This window comes from Schistocerca cancellata, chromosome 2 (assembly GCF_023864275.1).
Source record: "Schistocerca cancellata isolate TAMUIC-IGC-003103 chromosome 2, iqSchCanc2.1, whole genome shotgun sequence".
Classification (NCBI taxonomy): Eukaryota; Metazoa; Arthropoda; class Insecta; order Orthoptera; family Acrididae; genus Schistocerca; species Schistocerca cancellata.
This window is the reverse complement of record NC_064627.1, coordinates 944,845,555-944,867,195: the sequence shown is the minus strand read 5'-3', so window position 1 is coordinate 944,867,195 and position 21,641 is coordinate 944,845,555. Positions and strand designations below refer to the sequence as shown.

General features: G+C 40.5%; 1 protein-coding gene across 1 annotated transcript in view; it reads left to right on the top strand.

The window, feature by feature from the left end:
* The first annotated feature begins 1,715 nt into the window (after positions 1-1,715).
* The window catches only part of LOC126148912 (uncharacterized), a 71,315-nt gene continuing 51,389 nt past the window's right edge, over positions 1,716-21,641 (top strand). The window contains exon 1 of the mRNA XM_049915784.1: positions 1,716-1,886. Within this exon, the coding sequence (XP_049771741.1) occupies positions 1,857-1,886 (30 nt within the window). The 5' untranslated portion in view covers positions 1,716-1,856. The remainder of the gene's footprint in view (positions 1,887-21,641) is intronic.

Genomic DNA, 21,641 nt, shown 5'->3' with positions numbered 1-21,641 from the left:
TGGACAGATAAAATAATAAATGAAGATTTTTTCACAGAATTTTCAGGGAAAGGAATATGTGGAAAACATCAATTTAAAGAAGGGGCAGGTGGAAAGGAGATGTAGTAACACATCAAGGAATAATTTCCAGGGAACTAATGGAAGCTGTAGGGGGTAAAATCTGTAGGAGAAGACAGAGATATGAATACATCCAACAAATAATTGAGGACTTAGAGAACAAGTGCTTATTCTAAGGTGAAGAGGTTGGCATAAGAGGAATGAAACAAGCTACATTTTGGCAGTATTTTGTCCTTTACATTGTATAATCTGACTTGTGAATCGGAAAATGCATCTTCTGTAGAAAGTATGTTTTGAATTCCATAACCTTTCCCACTGCCTTCAAGAAAGTGGTAAGCTGTGAGACCGATAATTATCTGTCGTAATGCCTTTATTGTGAAGTGGTCTGACAATATCATATTTCAGTCTATTTGGATATATACCCTATCATAGTGAATGTTACTTCTGGGCACAAGCAGGTATGACAGCATTGTAGGAAACACCACCAAAGTCACTAGAATCAAGTGACCATTGCTGTACAATTGGATTACGAGCAGGAACACCTTAGATGAAGATTTTATTTCACGTGTTACTCAACTGCAGCTACTTTTATTCTGCAGCTCTGTCTTTCTGGAGAATCTACTGTGTGAAAGGCGAACATAACACATTTGAAAATGCTAAGATAGTGTGGGCAAGGGGGAACCGCCCCCTCCCCCCCCAGCTCTCAGGGAAAGGAAAAAAGTATTGTATAGTTAATTGTTTATCTTTCAAGGAACTGATTTACAGTCGATATTATGCACGTTTTTGGCAGGGCCGGAACTGGAACATTTTATGGCCACTTTCAAGTCGCCATTCATCTTCCAAAATGTTAAAAATACTCCATACCCACAGTTCTAGCCCCCACCCCTTCTCAAACTACCATATGGGCGCTCTTGAGGATGGGTACTGGTTGCTTTGGTCACACTGGGTCTTAGCACCAATTTCTGTGTGCCTGCAGTTGTTACTCCTTTTTCTACTGGTTACAAAATATTATAGCATTGGGAAGTATCCATCTAAGTGTTTCTATTCAATTTCACTGAATTATAAGTAATGTTCTAGTAAGCATACCAAGGCTGATGACAATTATACTTGTGCTTTTAATTTCCTGCATTAATACGTAAAGTTTTTGACTCACAGTTAAGCGTGATATTCCGACATAGCGCTGTAACCATGGGGGAAGATAATTAATCAGAATTTTTAAAAATTAAAATAACAAGGAAACACTATTGGTAGTTGGCCCGAAATTCCTTGTTTCCCTAAAAATGTGCGAGATACATAGTCGTTTATAGTTTACTCCAACATATTTTGATCTAATTTCAATTAGCGAACGGTACAACTGTAAACCTGTCTATATTCTAAAAAACGAGTTTACTTTATTCAACGAGAAGTCAGATGAGCGATGAAAGGCAGTCGTAACTGCTGTTGTTGGCGACCATTTCACTGTGCGTCTTCTATTTTCCTCTGTAATATTCCACCGTCCTTCAAATACAGCAAAACCACGTAAGAGTTACAACCGAAGCACAGAAAATGACCGCGTTTCTTCCCGCCACTCCATCCGAATCGCTCAGCTGTGGTTTAGCAAGTAGCGGACAGATAGCTGTGCATGCGGAGCGCTGTCAGTTCGGGGTAACATACAGTAGGTGGCTCTGGTCAATGTTAAAGTCTTCCAGACATCAAACAACTTTGTTATGCAGCCTAAGAAGCGGAGTGGATGGCTTGGCAAACGTAGGAGCGGAAAATAAGTTGCAGTTTATCAGCGTTGAAAGAGAAATGTTAGATCAATGCATCCAGTTCGTGGTACGTCTTTAAAGGTATGAATGAAAAATCATTGATGTGAAAATTAGTACGCAGGAAACTGCCACATAATTTGTAGACCACTTACACAGGACAGCATTTGTTCAAGAGTGCCAGACTGTCAACTGTCCCGCCCTATACTTAACGAATAAAAGTTACAAGGCCTCTAGCTGACGATTACTTCAGTTCTCTCTTTTTATGTGTAGTGTGAGGTAGCGTAGAGGCGTTAGACTGCAAAATCATAGGCTGCTTGTACAAATTGTAATTTTGGCCATCACAATGTTTCAATGTTAATGTGAATGTACCGCAGGTTTTTAGGTGATTTATTAATAAAAATGCCCCCGACCCCACATGCACGCACAAACCGCTTCGGTTCATAAACCTTACGGTTGTATAATAAATTGGCGACAGTACTCTAAAAACTGCTCGGAAAATCTCACATCGCTTATTTCTAGATAAGCTATTGAATTATGAAATGTTGAATAAAATCTTATTCTAATTACTATACCCTGTTGTTACTATACGTGCAAATACTACATTTAGTAGCTGTTAGACTATATTCTGAAATTTCTGGTGCAAGGAGAGGTAGGAGCATACTAACTTAAGGGAGCCGGTCTTTCTTCTGGATGAGGCCTAGTGACTTTGTATCAGGTGTGGTGCAGCTTACTGTAGTGACCATCACTCATACCCATCTATGGAATTTCCATTTCATCTTGATTTAATACACAAAGATAAAGATACTGTTGTGAGTTACGGGAACCTTGCTGTATAACTTTGAAACACACATTTAATAACAGGTTATTAAGGAGAAAATTCAACAGTGGGGTTGTTGCAACTCCACCATTGTATTTGGCTCCCTACAGTAATTTTTTGTGAAGAATAGCGCACAGATTAGAATAGGTAACACATTCAATAGACCAACCCAGTTGGAATATTTCATTTCAGCTTATAAGATACTGGTATTTGTTCCTGCCCATATAACTTTGTTGATTGCAGTTGCTGTTGACTGTGTGGTTTGCATCCACCTCTGCAAGTGTTCATTCAGTATCCAGGCAAACTTTATTGGCAGATTAAGAGTGCTGAGCACATGCAATTGGCACAGAATCTTTAATGGTTTTCCATTATTGATTTCCATCTGTTGGATTACATTGACAACACTAAATTACATTTATTGTTCCATGGGCCCAGCAGTTACACATCTTCATGGATGTGTCACATGTCAAGAAAGCATGATACATCATTATCATTGATAGTTGGTAAGGTTGTTCATTCCACAGACACTAAGTGTAGAATTGTCTAGGATGTGGTGGTAAAAATACACAATGTGAAACATTTTCCATTACAAATACAGTAATTATCATGAACATATAAATGGAAAACTCGGAGGGAAAACACACACATAAATTTTACAGAAAAATTTCAAAAAATGAAGCACAGTGATTCATATTAATTGTCGTACAAGATTTTTGTAATAAATAAAAAAAACATGAACCTGCCCTGGGGTAAAAGAGGCAGAACTAGTAAATGTTAAGTACAAAAATATATTTTGTTCATTCTGAGGTTTCAGTATTTACAAAAACATGTAAATAATTCATTTTCTTACTAATTTTAAACCACTATTACATTACTTTCTTTGAAAACTCTTAAAACTTTATTTTTAAAAAAATCTCCTTTTCATAACTTTTTTTCCTTATGTCATTTGGCAACTTTGCAAACTGACACTAAGCTGCACAGCTGTACGGTTTGTTTTTCCAAACAGCTAAGGCATTAAGATCTTAAATTATCTTTGAACTTTCTGGGGCTTGAAAATTATCAAAACACTTCAGTCTGCAGCTGCAAGGCATTTCTTGCTTGTGTTACTATGCCCTAAGTCTCTTCTCCGAATCTTTTTACTTTCCATGCAACTTAGTTTTTATTTTGATTTTCAGATGTAGGTGAGCCATTTCAATGTTTTTTTCTGTTTTAATAGCACTGTGTTGTTCAATGAAGTGTTAGTCAGTTTTGGTAATCAGCAGAAGATTTTTGTTCTATTTCTTTTTTTCTTGCAAGATGTGTAACACAGTTTTGTGACATATCATGCAAGAAAAAAAGAAACAGCATAAAAATCTTCCTTTGATCACCAAGAATCACTAACAACAGCACTACACTGAACGACACATTGTTATTAAAACAAAAAGCATTGAAACGGAGGATATGGTTTAACATTAAGGCAGAAGTGAAGAATACACCTGTCTTTCTGAGTGCAAGTTAGGGAAGCTCAAAATGAAGTCCACTGTTAGTATGATTCAGTTTCAGTGTAACATTCAGGGTTGCTCCTCCCCCCCCCCCCCCCCCCCCAAAAAAAAAAAAAATTGTATGTGCTGGTGCCCATAAGCTGAGGGCGACATGGCAGTCGGTCAGTGCCGTTGGGCATTCTGAGGCCTATTCGTATGGAGTTTAGTTTAGTTTTATGTGGAGGACTTACCTCCTCCCTCCCCCCCCCACAATGCATGTGTATTAAAATGGGCAATATTTCTGTGATTAGAGTCTTTCTTCCCTAAAGCATTTGTGTGCTGTAATTTACAGAACATAAGCTGAGCATGTGGATCATAAAATAACTTTGGCAAAATAATGGTCTACCAGTTTTTTTCCTGTGGTCTTAAAATACGTCATAAAATAATTACAATGCTTGCTTAACCAAAAGAAAAGATTTTACTGAAAATTGATGAAGGTAGCAAAATGAAGTTTAAATTCCCATAGATGTTTGAGATATGATATAAGCAATATTCCACATGCCCTGTAGGTATCTTTAGTCAAGCTTGTGTCAAAGGGTGTGTTAGAAACAACTGTCTGATTTTCAGCCACTGATATGGAGAAAATGTGTTTTGACCAGAGATTGACTGTTAGTGTTGAAAGTTGGCGGCATAATGAAGTTGTTGAAGCTTATGGCTTTGTTGGGAATTATACTGATTAATTTGACTGCGGTGCTCTAATCAGTACTCTAATGTGTAAACTCACTGCTTCCTGGCCTTTGGATCCAAATGTGTGGTTACTGTCAAGGAACCTGCATTATATATATATATATATATATATATATATATATATATATATATATATTTTATTATTTTTGGCTTGTAGCATATATACTTTTTAGTCATCTCAAATTAAATGGATTTACAAACATACTAAATAACATCTGACTATCTTCAGAAATATATTTTGGGGCACACATTCTTAAATTTGCCTTCAGACTGAAATTATTGTATGTATTCCATTATGCTATTAGGAACAAGTGGACAGCTAACCACTTGTTCGTATTAAAACACTTAATTCAGTTACTCTATTAATTCAATGTCCATCATTCCTTTTAACAATGTAGGAAAAGATTGATTGCTACTTACCATAAAGTTGACACATTAAGTTGCAGACGGGCACAATTAAGACACTTACACATTAGCTTTTGGTCACAGCCTTCGTCAGAAAAAGAAAGACACCATTCATTCACATGAGCAAGCATACCTCATGCACACATGAGCGCCAACTCCGGCAGCCCAGTCTGCCTTTTCTTACATTTTTCATATTACAACCTGGCGTTTCCATTGTTTCATCGTTCCTTTTAGATTTTTATGTCGTCTTGTGCTATGAATCTGACTAGAGTGTCATCTGCACTCTTGGTCGTATCTCCAAGAACTGGAATAGTGCAAAGTGACAGACAGTGACCATGCGTCAAGATCTGCTGTGAAAATTGACTTTCATTTTCTTGTGGCAATTCCACTGATACAGGCTGTGATTTAAATAACCAATTGTGATGAACAATTGCGTCCACAGTATGCCAATTTTAAGTGGGCAGAAAAAGGTCAATGATTGAGACACGTTCTCACAATGAATGCTATTATTTTTCTTAATTTTCTGGATTTCACGGGCCATGTGTGTCATGGTATGAGTGGCTGTATAGTTGCATAGCTTTTCCCTCTTGTTAACTAACTTCCATTCTTTTGTTGCTGCCAAAGGAGATCAATTGATCTATTTTCAGGAGGCAGTATGTGCATCGGACTTTTATGTCCACATGTCTTCCACTGCTACTCTCATCTCTCGTTAATTGATCTGCTTTGTCATTGTTTTTATGGTGGAATGAGATTCAGCCCATGTGAATTCCATAATTTGACAAACCTGGTTTGCTTGATGATAGTGATCTACGAGGTCCAGGATGTATTTAAGTTAATAGTTCATTTGTTCCAACTTCTGCAAATAATTTATTTCAAATGCTTTCTGAGTTGATTATTACCGATTTGGAGATTTTGATGGATAGTGTGTATTTTAAAGCAGCAATAACAGTGAATGTTTCAGCTAGAAATATGGAAGCATTGCCTGGTAGATGAAACATCCTTTCTTACATACTTTGTGAAAAGAAGAAAGTGCTTTCAGTGAGACTATCCATATCCATTTTCGAGATATATTTTGAATATAACCTGCCTATTTGTCTTCATGGTACGATGTAAGTGAAAACTACCCGTCCCTTTCCTTTGCTAGAACAATCAACATACATTACAGGAATATTTATTTTGATAGGTGTTTTGATAATCATGTAGGAACATTGAGAGTACTTCACATCAACGAATTTTATTTTACAGGTATTTCCAGCTTTTGTATCTTTAATAGATGTAATTCCCAATTTGAGAGCATTTCACACTTTTTTTATCAGTGGGCAGTAAGTATCTGCCATTCTTTGTAGATCATAAAGATCACACTGCTGTGTTCTGCGAATATGTAGACATTTCTGTTGCTTCTAGAAGGGTGTTAGTGGGAGGGAGAAAGCTTAGCTCCAAGACAAATACCTAGCCTTTTGTTCTGTAAACTGTCCAGCAGTGCTAGGCACTTCTGTCAGTGTTGTGGTAGAATGTGCATTTGTAAACTATATGGAAAGTATCAACATATGATACAAAGTAAGCAGAAGTTGTGGTGAGCTCCCCATAACAGACTACTGTTGTTGTTGATCTCATAAGGTGCAATGCATTTTCGCAAGTACTGGAGAAGTGTTTTATATGAGGTCCCAAACTCCTTCTTGAATTAAATATAATGCCAAGAAATCTAGATTCTATTTTATTTGTATTTTATGATAGGAGAATCTTACTACAATGTTCAAACAACATGGTTTAGTTCGTTTTGTGACAGTAACAATTGTTGACTTTTCTGGAGGAATCTTTGACTCACAACTGTTTAATGTCTTATGCAGATGCCCACCTACATAATATATGCTATATGGTATTGCACATTATTCCATGAAATATTTCTTTGCAGAGATGCTTCTTGACTTTTAGTATATTCTGTTCTTAGTCTGTAATGATAATCACTGTAGTCCTGCAGGTAGCATTAGATAAATCTTAGCTATCTTGCAGTGAAAATAGGAAGCAGTGGCATTCTTTAAGAATGACTTTCCTGCTAATTTTTAGTATGTTTTTTAAGCTTGTTTAGCACAAGTAATACATAGCATTTTAGGTATAAACTAATTATTAATATAGTGTACAGAATCACTTTACTATTATTTATCATTATTCTGAGATTAAACAAGTGGCGAGAAATCTCTGCAAGTAGTAAAAACATTAAAATATCAAGTAGTGGCCTTAGTGACCTGAAATGGCACGGTCACACACATCTAGTTGTAGTAAAGGCAGATGCCTAATTGTGATTTATTAATTCAGCAATTCAAAACCGTTGTTCGACTAATTCTTGACCATTGCTCACCGGTCTGGTACTCTTTGTCAGGTGGATTCAGTGGACGAGATAGAGGTTCCAAGTATCCTCACGGTATCGGTTAGGTAGCATAGAGCATTCTCATCTTACTCATTGCAAGGGACCTCACATTCTGTATGAAGGCAAGCGGATTTTGGTGAAAATTAAAGTTTTACCTTTGGTCTAGTTATCTTAGTTTTCTTCTTGACAGGGAACATAATGTGAGGCCCTCTGGAGCTGGTGCTAAAACTTAAGAACTACAGAGGGTCATTTAGATCTTAATCTGCCTTATTTGCAATTGATAAATAAAGCATTTATACTATCATCATTCTTATTTGAAGGCCAGTAAGTGCTTATTCACAATATTACTTTGCCGCCTATCGTTAGAAAATACAGATGCATGCGTTTATTAAAAAAAAAAAAAAAAAAAAAAAAAAAAAAAAAAAACGGAATGGCTGGGATCTGTAGATTTGTGATAACCTTTGTTGCCTTGTTATAATAATCTAACCGAGAAATTCCTAAACTTATAATATCACGACTGAAGGTTGCTTCACTCGTGTCTTTGAACAAAATGAAATTTATCAATAATAACAAATAGCCACCTGGGAATGCGTCAATTGCGTACTAGGAATGTTATAGCGCCATCTAGAGTCCGTATTTTACGGAATATAAGACGCACTTTTTCCTTCGAAGAGTTGCCACCAAAATTCACGTGCATTTTATATACTCGGAATTAGTATAAAATGTCCAGTGTTTGATTTAAAATTCCCGCCAGTTTTAAAAATGGCCATATATTCAATGCTGCGGGAAACTTCTCAATCCGGCAACATTGGATTCTCTGGTAAGATTGGATTCAACTGGCATCAACACTGCACCGATCCAACGAACGTGACTTGCGGAGATTGCCAAGCTTGCTAACACTGTCACCCTCCCACCCCGCCATCGCAAACCCAACACTGTCTAGCCTACGATGCGCCATTGCGGCCTGCGGTGCCAGTGAACTTGAAGTGAAAGTGATTAGTGTTATCAGTAACAGTACAATATTTTTGTAAGTAGCTAGTTTCGTAATGGAAAAAAATAAAAGGTATTCATATGACGTGGGCTATAAATTGAAAGTAACAGTACAATTTGAAATCGGAACAACGTGGATACAGAGCAGCTGATCGGCACTTTGGCTATCCACCACCAGAAAAAAACCATTCGCGATTGGCGAGCGAGTAAATAACAACGGAAAAAAGAAGACTAAATGTGCAAATGGAGGATTGAATGCAAAATAGCCAAAACTAGATGCCGTATTGAAATGAATTCAAGGACACCGCCAAAATAATATCATAAGCTAGCGCTACATTGGAACTTAACAAATTTTAGAGTGGAGTTGGTTGATGCTGCAGGTTTATGAAGAGTCATGGACTTAGGGATGGTAATTACCTAGTCCGTGTGCTGCTAGTCTCTGATCAATGGTACGGGATGACAGTGTTGCAGAGGATCCATTACTTGTTCTGGAATGGCGGGCGCAGATGTGAAGGTATTATCACGTGTTTGTATGGCGACGTTCCATTGTGGTGGTCAGACGTGGTCGACTGGAAACTTGAGGTCGAGTATGCCTGCGCTCACGTTCCTACACAGAAACATAGGGCCACTGTCACACCTGAATTCCCCACAGATTTGGATACTGTACGATTCCTGACATCAACAGCCCATTGTAATCGAATCAAAGAAAAACTCCTCGATCGAAATGGAAGGTCTTCTGGAGAAACGTACACTACGTTCACATCACGTCAGCTGTCAAATTTCATCAATGATAAATTCCTGACTAATGAAAAACTCCAAAAAATACACCTTAATCAGTCCAACGACTGCACAGTGTATTCATATATTAATGCACAGATTTATATGTGGAACTACTTCTGTCAGAAAGTGACAGTGATAAGTGAACACGTGCAAATGTATATACAGGGTGGTCCATTGATCATGACCGGGCCAAATACCTCACGAAATAAGCGTCAAACGAAAGAACTACAAAGAACGAAACTTATCTAGCTTGAAGGGGGAAACCAGATGGCGCTGCCATTGGTCAAACGTATATCAACTGCGTTTTTTTTTAAAAAAAATAGGAACCCCATTTTTTATTACATATTCGTGTAGTACGTAAAGAAATATGAATGTTTTAGTTGGACCACTTTTTTCGCTTTGTGATAGATGGCGATGTAATAGTCACAAACATATGGCTCACAATTTTAGACGAACAGTTGGTAACAGGTAGGTTTTTTAAATTAAAATACAGAACGTAGTTACCTTTGAACATTTTATTTTGGTTGTTCCAATGTGACACATATACCTTTGTGAACTTGATCATTTCTGAGAACGCATGCTGTTACAGCGTGATTACCTGTAAATACCACATTAATGCAATAAACGTTCAAAATGACGTCCGTCAACCTCAATGCATTTAGCAATACGTGTAACGACATTCCTCTCAATAGCGAGTAGTTCGCCTTCCGTAATGTTCGCACATGAATTGACAATGCGCTGACGCATGTTGTCAGGCGTTGTCGGTGGATCACGATAGCAAATATCCTTTAACTTTCCCCACAGAAAGAAATGCGGGGACGTCAGATCCGGTGAACATGCGGGCCATGGTATGGTGCTACGACGACCAATCCACCTGTCATGAAATGTGCTATTTAATACTGCATCAACCGCACGCGAGCTATGTGTCGGACATCCATCATGTTGGAGGTACATCGACATTCTGTCATGCAGTGAAATATCTTGTAGTAACATCGGCAGAACATTACGTAGAAAATCAGAATACATTGCACCATTTAGATTGCCATCGATAAAATGGGGGCCAATTATCCTTCCTCCCATAATGCCGCACCATACATTAACCTGCAGAACTGTACACGACGTTCAATGTCGTCGCCATGCAATTCCTGGTGTATAGAAATATGGTACGGGTGCAATCGATGTTGATGTAGCATTCTCAACACCGACGTTTTTTGAGATTCCCGACCCTCACGCAATTTGTCTGCTACTGATGTGCGGATTAGCAGCGACAGCTGCTAAAACACCTACTTGGGCATCATAATTTGTTGCAGGTCGTGGTTGACGTTTCACACGTGGCTGAACACTTCCAGTTCGCCTATCCGGCGAACGGTCCGGACACTTGGATGATGTCGTCCAGGATACCGAGTAGCATACATAGCACAGGCCCGTTGGGCATTTTGATCTCGATAGCCATACATCAACTCGATCTCGACCTTTTCCGCAATTGGTAAACGGTCTATTTCAACACGTGTAATGTATCACGAAGCAAATACCGTCCGCACTGGCGGAATGTTACGTGACACCACGTACTTAAACGATTGTGACTAATACAGCGCCATCTATCACAAAGCGAAAAAAGTGGTCCAACTAAAACATTCATATTTCTTTATATACTACACGAATATGTAATAAAAATTGGGCGTTCCTATTTTTAAAAAAACGCAGTTGATATGCGTTTGACCTATGGCAGCGCCATCTAGCGGGCCAGCCGTAGCACCAACTGATTTCTCCCTTCTAGCTAGACGAGTTTCTTTCTTTGTAGTTTTTTCGTTTGATGCTTATTTCGTGAGATATTTGGCCTGGTCACTTTCAATGGACCACCCTGTATAACAAAATTGATACGATCAGAAAGACTCAGATACCTGAGAACAAAGAACAATGCTGTATACACTGTTTGATAGTTAGTAGCAATGGAACAAAATGACATACCGTTCCAATTCTTGCACAGAAGGAAGTTTATTTTGTGTGTTCAAAGGGTGACCCCCTTTAGCAACCAAAGAACGTCGACGCCACGGTTGTCAGTGTTTCCAGTGTGATAGCTGCACAGGACGCCTCGATGCTTTCTCGTAGCTCGTTCAGTGTAGCTGGCATCTGTTGATAAACTTCATTTTTAAAGGTCACTCATTGGTAGAAGTCAAGAGTTGGAAGGTCTGGAGACAGTGGTGGGTACCCAACAGCTCCTCTTCGACTTAGCCGTCGTTCAGGTAGGTTTTCATCCGAGTAGGCTCTGACATCTCTGTGCTGCTGAAGCGGAGCGCCATCTTGTTGTAGGTAAAATATTTCATTTCCAGACACCTCTCGGATGGCAGGTAAAAGCGATGTTTGCAGCATATGAGGATACCTTACCAGTTACCGTATCTTCAAAGAAGAATGGGCCAATCAAACCGCGCGATGACAGACCATACTCACATTAAGACCCAATAGATTTACACGTTTGTCTACGTGAACTTGAGGATTTTCAAGAGCCCAATACACACAGTTGTGGCGATGTACAGTACCGTTCAGTTTGAAGTGCACCTCGCCAGACCAGGTAACCATACCTGTAAACCGTCAATCCTTGCGAAGCATGCCTTCAAACCACTCACCCTTCCATCTTTCGATCCGGGTCATCCTCGTTCATAGCGTGCAGCGATCTTGGAATGTCCACTTTCCGTTTTGCGGTCTTCAGAATTGATCGTACGCATTATCTGCTTACCTCGTTTTCACGTGCAGCGCTGTAAGCTGTACTTGATGTTTCTGGTCGGTCAGACCTTTCCTCATCCACATCCTGAATAGTACCGTCGGCTTAAAATTTATCCCGAATATGATAAGTTTGTGTGCGTGTTGGTGGCTGCGATCCGGACACATTTCACCATTACCGTTTACCTCCACCATGTTTTCGTATTTCCAGTACCACTTCAATAAGGCCTTGCGTTGCTCACACGACAATCTCGCTTCATTCATTGTTGCACAGTCATTTGCTGCAAAACGCGCGCCAAGATCTCTTGAGAAAACTATGGACTACGTTACCGCGCAAAATTGCAACGATGTTATTTTGTTCCAAAGATATAAACAATCAGTGTGTATGTACATTTTTCTGAGCCCCTCTGTGTGTAGTTATATGACGTGCTGATGCAACTCGAAACTCATAATAAATAAATAACGAGTTTTAAATTCGCAAAGAAAAAATCCAGTGCTGTTTATTTTCACAAGTGTACAGAAGTCAACAGCTGAGGAAGAGGCAACGGTGCAGAAACCAAAATGTCATTTATACTGCGCTCCAGTCCGCAATTTTGGGTCGTTTGGTTTGAAATTTACGATCTGCCAAATACGGATCAGGTGCCTTACGGCAGGTCGCAAATGTATGGTTTAGGATTGTGAGTGCAAAAGTTACTGAGAGAAGCAAGCAATCACGAACCGAAATCGTTAATCTATTCATCCTCGTGGCGAGGATACAGTGAATTCTGAGTGTCTCACGAGTATCTCTTCAAAATTAAAAAAAAAAAAAATTGCAGCATATAGCACGGTATCAATTTATGCTCTTGACGCTGCGTTTTCTATCTGAAGATCGTCCGATGGCTGTTAAAATCTGTTCAGCAAGTTCCGGATTGTTCACCAGTATATTTCCAAAGTTCCAAACCAAAACACCCGATATTGCAGCCTGTAGCGCGGTATGACATCAAAACCGTGAACAGCCATTTTTACCTTACGATCGCCCGACAGCCGTCACAAGTCTATACACCACGTTTCAGGTTTTTCGCAAGTCTGTCTTCGAAATTTTAAGCTGAAATACCACAATTTGCGCGCTCGTGACTAAATATATGTAATCACTAGTTTGGAAACAACGAAACTCAGGTTGGGTAACTGCACTGAACCATAATCTGTGCAGACGCGAGAGAGAGAACGATGTTGAATGTTATCTCAGTTTTTCGCCCCAACTGTGTTTATGCAAACTTTCAGTTCGATTTGGCATGGACCCGATTTGCCCCATCGCTACTCGCTATTAACACTCTTTTGTTGTCTCTACTTCACAATGCCCCGTCCGCCGGAAAAGGTGGGAGACTGCAGAAAGTTCTAAAAGCTGAAGATAATGAAGGTAAATATACACTTATACACAGAATTGAGCGACTGCCTATACACATTATAGAGGCACTGCCTACAGACATGAAGCTAGATAATGTATATAGACAGTCTAGATACTTTGTTTCGTGTACACATTTGAATGAATTGTTCCTCGACATTTGCTGAATACGACTGACCTTGTGATCTCGGCTTGTACAGTGACGATAATGAATATTGAAAGAAAACAAAGATGAGACGTTGATGGAAACTTGTGCAATTTGCGTAGGGGCCTCTTTTCGGCTGTAATTTACTTTCTACTTTGAAAGTAGAAGCAGCATGTTGTTTTTTGTTTTTTTTTTAACATCACTCACTGATACTTAATATTTTTTGGACCTTCTCTTCGATAACCAGCTTCTTCTAGTTGAGTTTTTTTTTCCGGAATTACTAACTCCCCACAAATATGAAGCCATGTGAAAATCGTCAGTCAGCTGCAAGGTTTTCTCCCTTGACTACATCTCGATAAGTAATATATAACAATAAGAGAAAGAGAAGTAATAAAAACCCTATGATGCATTTTCCGTGTTTACCAACACGTCCACACTACGAAATATTGAGCAACATTGTCTAAGAATTGTCTCGTGTCTCCCATTTCAAATGGGAGTCTGAAGTACTGCGTTTTGTACCAAAAGCGTATCTATAGACAGGATATGTCTCTCAATTGTATACAAAATCGCTCGATTGTCTACACTTTCTAGACACAATCATCGAGTTTGTGTATTAGGCCTAAGGCTCGTCACGGTATCCTTAAAACTGTCAATACCTGACACTACTTCACTCGTTACACATTGTGGACAGCTTCGCGTTCAACGGGCTAGTTTAATGGGAGGAAGATGTCTCGATCAAAGAAGTAGGCAGGGCTAAAATAAACCGTAAAGAGAGGATGGGTAGGCGAGACACATACGTGCGCAACAATAGCCTAGAAACAGTGTACATTAAATGTCTTCTATGTTGGAAACTATTCGGAACAGGGCATACGTCCATATGAAGCTTTTTTCTTCAAATGAGCGTTCCTGGTAGAGCACTTGCCCGCGAAAGGCAAGGGTCCCGAGTTCGATTCTCGGTTCGGCTCACATTTTTAATCTACCAGGAAGTTTCAGATGTATGTAGTTTGGCAACATTCTAAAAATTATGATCATTCAGTACATCCAAGGAAAAGGAGATGGTAATCCACTTCCGGTAGTGGCGATGCTGTGAAAAGAGATGAAACTTTTTAATATGCCGAATAAGACATTTTTTGTGTGCTACTTAATGTGGATATGTTTATATTATTTTGATAAATTGTACATTTCCTATTAATAAATTATTTTTGAAGAAAAAAATGGACTCAGTGAGGTCCGTATCAAACTGTAAAGTGCTGATAACGCAGTCCCACACAATGATATGGCATTTCTGTGTTCTTCACTCTACATTACCAGGACTGGTAACAATACTAAACACAAACAACAGTACCATAAGGTGGGAAAATATAGGACACAGGGGTAATTTCGGACGGGAACAGTGTATTTCTGTTCTTACGTTGTTATCACTGAATGCAAGCTTTGATTTCTCGCGCGCGTTGTTCACACCTTACGTATTGCCAAGCATATACGAACACACATTGTTGCAGTTGGAGGTTGAAACAGTGGTGTGTAGCGGGCAATTCGTCATTGTACAAGAAGAGAAAAAATTCGTAAGCTTAATTTGCTTATAGTTTACTTACTTAAATGTTAAGAAGGAAATGTGAATACAATTTGTCTCCACATATCAATTTCGCTAATGTCTAGTGAGCTATTTGCAGGTAACTGCACACGTTGTGGTAATATCGGACAATGCCGCGTACTTAAAAAATGAGGCTTGGTGCTCTTCCGAGGCGCAATTATGATCCTGAAAATCTTAAAAAGACGTTTGCTGCTATAATATTAGGAAAACTGTCGTACAGAAAGGCGTCAAGCAAATTTAATATACCACGTTCAACGTTAGAGAATGAAGTTAATAATACTAACCCTCTAGTGATTGGAAGGCCTCCTGTCTTAAGTACCACTGAAGAGAACACACTCGCCCGTGGTATTTTAAGAGCTGCACATCGAGGTTTTCCTTTTATCTCTGATGATGTTAGGTACATAATGAAAGGATATCTTGATAAATGTGGACGAAGGGAAAAACGCTTTCCTTGTAACATGCCAGGGATTGAGTGGTCACGTTAATTCTTACAGCGTCACTCTGCCATATTAAGCGTCCGGCTATCTGAGAATATTAAAAGGCAACGTACTGAAGTGGGTTATGAGACAGTGAAATCATATTTCCAGAATATTGGTGAAAAATGGAAAATATCGATCCCAAAAATGTAATCAGTTATGACGAGACCAATCGGTGTGACGAGCGTGGGAGGAAGTAAGTGATAGAAGGGAACTAAACATCCTGAAAGGATCGTAGATTCACCGAAGAATAGCATTTCAGTAATGATGGCTGCACTCAGTTCGGAAAACTATTACCTGCCTATGTTGTCTACAAATTGGAGCATTTATGGGACATCTGGTAAGGTGGTGGTCCCAAAGGCCCCCGCTATAACCGCATTAAAAGTGGATGGTTTGATCTGACTGCATTTGCAGACTGGTGTATTACTATTGCCCTGCCTTACGTGAAATCAATAGAGGGGGAGAAAGTTATGAGAGGAGACAACCTTTCAAGTCAAATTTCGCTGCGATTAATTGATAAATGTGCGAAGAATAAAATCTCTCTTATTCTGTTACCACCAAATAGTACTCATATTTTACAGCCATTAGACGTAGGTTTCTTCAGACCTTTAAAAGCTGCATGGCGGGCAATGCCTGCACTATGGAAGAAAAGCTCCCGTGGGCCAATATCGAAAGATGCTTTCGCCTCACTTTTGAAGGAAACGCTTAAAAATGTGTCAGCAACTGAAGAAGAAAATATAAGAAGTGCTTGCCGTGCAGTAGGATTAATACCATTTGACCCTGAAGCAGTCCTCAAAAAAGTTGCCTGATGGAGATAATTCTCAAAACAATTCTTTAGAAGCCTGTTCTTCGAGCTTTGAAGACATGCTTCAGAATGTTCGCTGTGGAATGAAAATAACACAAGTGTCCAACGAAAATTAGACATTGCCCCGGGAAAATTCATTTTAGGCATCTATATGAGAGAGAGAGATAATGCTGGCTCAGTGTCTGAATTGCTTGTGAATAATACTGCAATATCCACTGGTGACTAAGGCAGCAGAGCAGAGGAAGCAGTTCTCGAACTGGAGGCTTTTGTTCTTGTGGATTATCCACACATGATTGGGAGGAAACAGCGAAATAGGCAGTTTGTCGGGAACGCGACAGAAGTGGGTGCGAAAGAAGTGGAAGTCAGATTTCTGCGTCCATATCAAGGCAGCAAATCTGTGTTTATTTTTCCTGCCGTTCCAGACGATGATACTGTAGACAAAGGCCAAATTGTAAGAGTGTTGCCGACTCCAAGAGAAGGAAAGTAAAAGTTTTCTTTCACTGAGAACATATTGTAGATTATTATTGATTTGTTATATGAGTAGATTGTCTTTATTAATGAAATATTTTGTAAATACGTCTGTGAAAGTTTTTCTAAATACGTGTCAAATGTTTACTGAAGATGTGTTGAATATTTTGGAACTATCTGTAAAAATGTTTTCCAAACATGTTTTTAAGTATGTGTATTTTTTAAAAAGATGGTCACTGTCCGAAATTAACCCATTAGAGGGGAATATGGGCCTTTACGTGGACATTCAATATATGTCTGAAATTACCCAATTAAAGGGGTAACATCGGACCGTTTTATTTGTTAGATTTTGATTAATTGAAGCATATTTTTGATTAAAGTTCTTTGATCATATTATTCTGCAGTGTCATCCAAAACATCTCGCACTTTTCGTCGGGAGAATTTAATGTTCTTTACGAAGTTAACTTAACGAATATGAAAATTCCGTCCGATATTACCCAACCTTACGGTAATGCACTCTTGGTGGCCAATCTACCCACACAGAGAATTGTAACTCTACTAATTTACGCACCCACTGACGGTGTGTGTATATGTACGAAGTTACATTATTGACATGCAAGTGTGTCTTGTGGGTGCTTCACTTCATTTACATCTACATACATACTCCGCAATCCACCATACGGTGCGTGGCGGAGGGTACCTCGTACCACAACTAGCATCTTCTCTCCCTGTTCCACTCCCAAACAGAACGAGGGAAAAATGACTGCCTATATGCCTCTGTACGAGCCCTAATCTCTCTTATCTTTGTGATCTTTCCGCGAAATATAAGTTGATGGCAGCAAAATTGTACTGCAGTCAGCCTCAAATGCTGGTTCTCTAAATTTCCTCAGTACCGATTCACGAAAAGAACGCCTCCTTTCCTCCAGGGACTCCCACCCGAGTTTCTGAAGTATTTCCGTAACATTCGCGTGATGATCAAACCTACCAGTAACAAATCTAGCAGCCCGCCTCTGAATTGCTTCTATGTCCTCCCTCAATCCGACCTGATAGGGATCCCAAACGCTCGAGCAGTACTCAAGAGTAGGTCGTATTAGTGTTTTATAAGCGGTCTCGTTTACAGATGAACCACAGCTTCCCAAAACTTTTTTGTCAGGCAGTATATATTACCATACTAAATTAGTCTTGTGGTTCCTCACGTTACCCTACTACAAAAGATGGATAAAAACTAACAACACAAACGACTTTATTGAAATAACACATGAGATATAAAAACACTTATTTTTGCCACAGAGTCATGAACCGCGCTGCAGCTCTCAGATCCAAACTAACTCTGTGTCACTCGTATCGGCTTCTCCCACTATCGATTTGTGACGAACGGTGTGTCGCCACAACAACCCACCTCTTTTGAGCGTAGAACGGTGAGGGACCAGCTGTGCAGTGCTGTCAAGAGCAGAGCAGACTGGACCGTTTCTGTGTAAGTGACGTTACCAGCTGTGCAATCGGCTTCTGCAAATGCAAGGCGACAGGTGGGCCATTTGTTCATTGTTGGCTGTAGTTCGGACCCTGTCAGCGTCGAAGTGGTCTTAACAGCTATGCTGTTGGTCTTTGCGAATACAGAGCAACAGCTGGACCGTTTGGATATTGCTGGCAGAAGAGTATCGGGGCGTCAGGAACGGCAGGGAATTTCGGACATACTTGCTGTCCTGCATTATTGAACAGACCTCCGGAAGTTTCCGAATCCTCAGATGGAACTTCGCTGAGAGAGGTGGCTGCTGGAGGTTACGCCGAAGACGGTAGAGGAGGTGCCGCTGGCAGGGTTCGTCTGAATGTGTTAATTGGAAATATGTCCGTGCTGCGCAAAGTACAGGGGTGCCCAGTACGTACGGTCCAGTATGTTAAACTTTTCGGCTTTCCCGCGTAATGAAACCTGATGAAGGTGACACTAAGGGTGTCGATGAGGCGCATCCCGCAGGCATTGCTGATGTAACTGGATCAACCACATCTTGATGTGGTGAATCTTTGGGGGGGCGGGGGGTGTGGACCTCTGAGAGTTGTTCGTCCAGTGTAGTTTGCGTTGGGGGAGCTGTGTGTGGCGTCTCTGAAGGCTGCGCATCAGTGACATAAGCAGGCTTCATTCTCTTTATAGAGACTGCTGTGGTTTTGCTGTCTTGAAGTATTACGAAGATGTGGGAGACACGCTGTAATACCCAAAATGGCCCAGTGTAAGAGGGAGAAAGCTGCAGCTTAAACTGCGTCAGCATATAACCAGATGTGCAAACAGCTCTGAAGGTCCTTGCAAAAAAAAGTTTGATGCCATGACAGCCTGGAGCTGTTGGAGTGAGTCACTGCATTGTGTGTTACAATGTTTGTGCGAACTTCTACACTGCATGGTCCGAGGACGTTGTTACTACTTGGCCACGAGGTCTGCGGGAATTTTAATTTGTTGTGCATTGACTGACTCTCCGGCGTAGGTCAATGTCTGTTTTTACAGCCGTTCTTAAGCCCATTAGTCTGACAGGCAGTGCGTCATCCAGGTACTTCCGTTCCACACGAGCGTTGCTTTGAGTGTTCTGCGGAGTCGTCCAACCATCTTGTTGCTGGCAGGGTAATAGCTCGTAGTTTTGAGGTGAGAAATTCCAAATAGCTTTGTGAGCTCGGTAGAAAGTGAGCAGGCAAATTATCGACCGCATCTTGGTGACTGTGGCCTGAACTCCGACTCTCGCAATCTACATTCGTACGAATTCTTTAGCCATCGTTTCTAGTGACATGCCTGTACTTGGCATAACTTGCAGCCAGTGGGTAGAGCTGTCTATTATTGTTAACAGGTATTTGTAGCCGTTGGAGGAGGGAAGTGGTTCCACAATATCCAGATGAACAATCATGAATCTTGTTGCGGGGGCCACTATATCGCCAGTGGGTGCGAAAGTAAAAACAAGCTCTTGCCAGTTACTGGCACGGTTTGTCGGCTCCTGGCCATGCAAAGCATTGAATCACACTAGAGGGTGGGATACACTAAGAACAACTTCAAATATATTTTTGTGGCGTGTTGCGGAAATGTATGGGCATTGTTGTAACTGTAGCTGTCATTGTGTAATTACATCTGTAACACTGTTCGCTGAGCGTTCACGATGTCTGGCCATGGCGCGCTACTGATTCAGTGGCATGCTCGCGATAGACATACTGTGACAATCTTACAGAAGTTGCTTATGTGGGGGACGTCTATTGTAAATTGTTCTATATATTGTAGGTGTCTTATACGGCGAGATGGGCTTCGCTGGCTAATTTTCTGGAAGGCAGAAGGCAGTGACGAGAGGGCGATGATGAGTGAAAGTCTATGCCTCAATTTCACTACACAAGTATTGCCGACCAAATGGTTTGAGCTGATGTAAGAGTGCGAGAAAAGAACGCTAATGGCTGCGAAGTTCCCAGAACCTGCTGTTGCAGTGCCGCGTCGATGGCCGGCTGGTTGGCTAGCGTCTTACTGTCAAGGCTAATTGTGTAGTGAGACTCATGTATGAGAATAAGATAGCAGCTACCAATGCGTCGTTACGTTTGTTACAGAATTCCTCCAACGTTTGTGTCCTTGGTACCGTACGTTTGCCGAAGATGATTTTTCCTGCTAGAATAGCATTGAGAGAGGCCTGGGTTTGTGCTACATTTGGCAAGTGTCGTCGGTAAAAGTTTATTATGCCTAAAAACGTCTTAAATCTTGGTAAGTTTTGGGTTGGGGCATATTGTGGGTTGATTGCACATGGTCGGAAGGGATCTGATACCCTTTGCTGACACCTTGTATCCTAAAAAATAACAGATGGCTTCCTTAATGTGTTCAAAATGGTTCAAATGGCTCTGAGCACTACGGGACTTAACAGCGTAGGTCATCAGTCCCCTAGAACTTAGAACTACTTAAACCTAACTAACCTAAGAACATCACACACATCCATGCCCGAGGCAGGATTCGAACCTGCGACCGTAGCAGTCCCGCGGTTCCGGACTGCACCGCCTAGACCGCACGGCCACCGCGGCCGGCCCTTAATGTGTACTTGTTTGTATTTAGGACTGTCCTGTACTCCTGAAGGCGTTGAGATAATAGCTGGTAGTGCTCGTTTTCATTACGAGAGAAAAACAGGAAGAGATCTACACATGCAAAAAGAAAATATGGACTTCTGAAAAGTTAATCTATAAAGCACTGTTACGTCTGAGCTGCAGCGCGAACCCCTATGGCACGAAGTGAAACTTGAATAACCCAAAAGCCATAGTAAAAGCTGCCTTGGGAATATCACAGGGACCACTGGAATTTGCTTATAGGCTTTTTCAAAACGAATCATTAACTGAGGCACTGTGTGACGCACTGGTAAAGCTCTGGATAAGGGGAATGATGTATCTATCTGGGACAGTCCTAGCTGTCAGGTCCCTACAATCGCCACAAGGGCGTAGGTACCATCGTGTTTACTAACAAAATGAAGCAGTGGCGGCCAGGGGCTGTCCGATTTGCATATAATTCATGCATCCAAGCACTTGTCGAAATGCTGTTTGGCTACTGTGTGATGTCCCGGAGCGAGACGGGGGTATTGCCCTTTAGTACATTCTTGAATGCTGTGCTGCCTTTCGGCTTGTGAATAAGTCTGGCCAATTTCGTAGAAGTTGTTGAAATGGGTCTTCTACACTGGTGGCGGCGGTTCTATTTG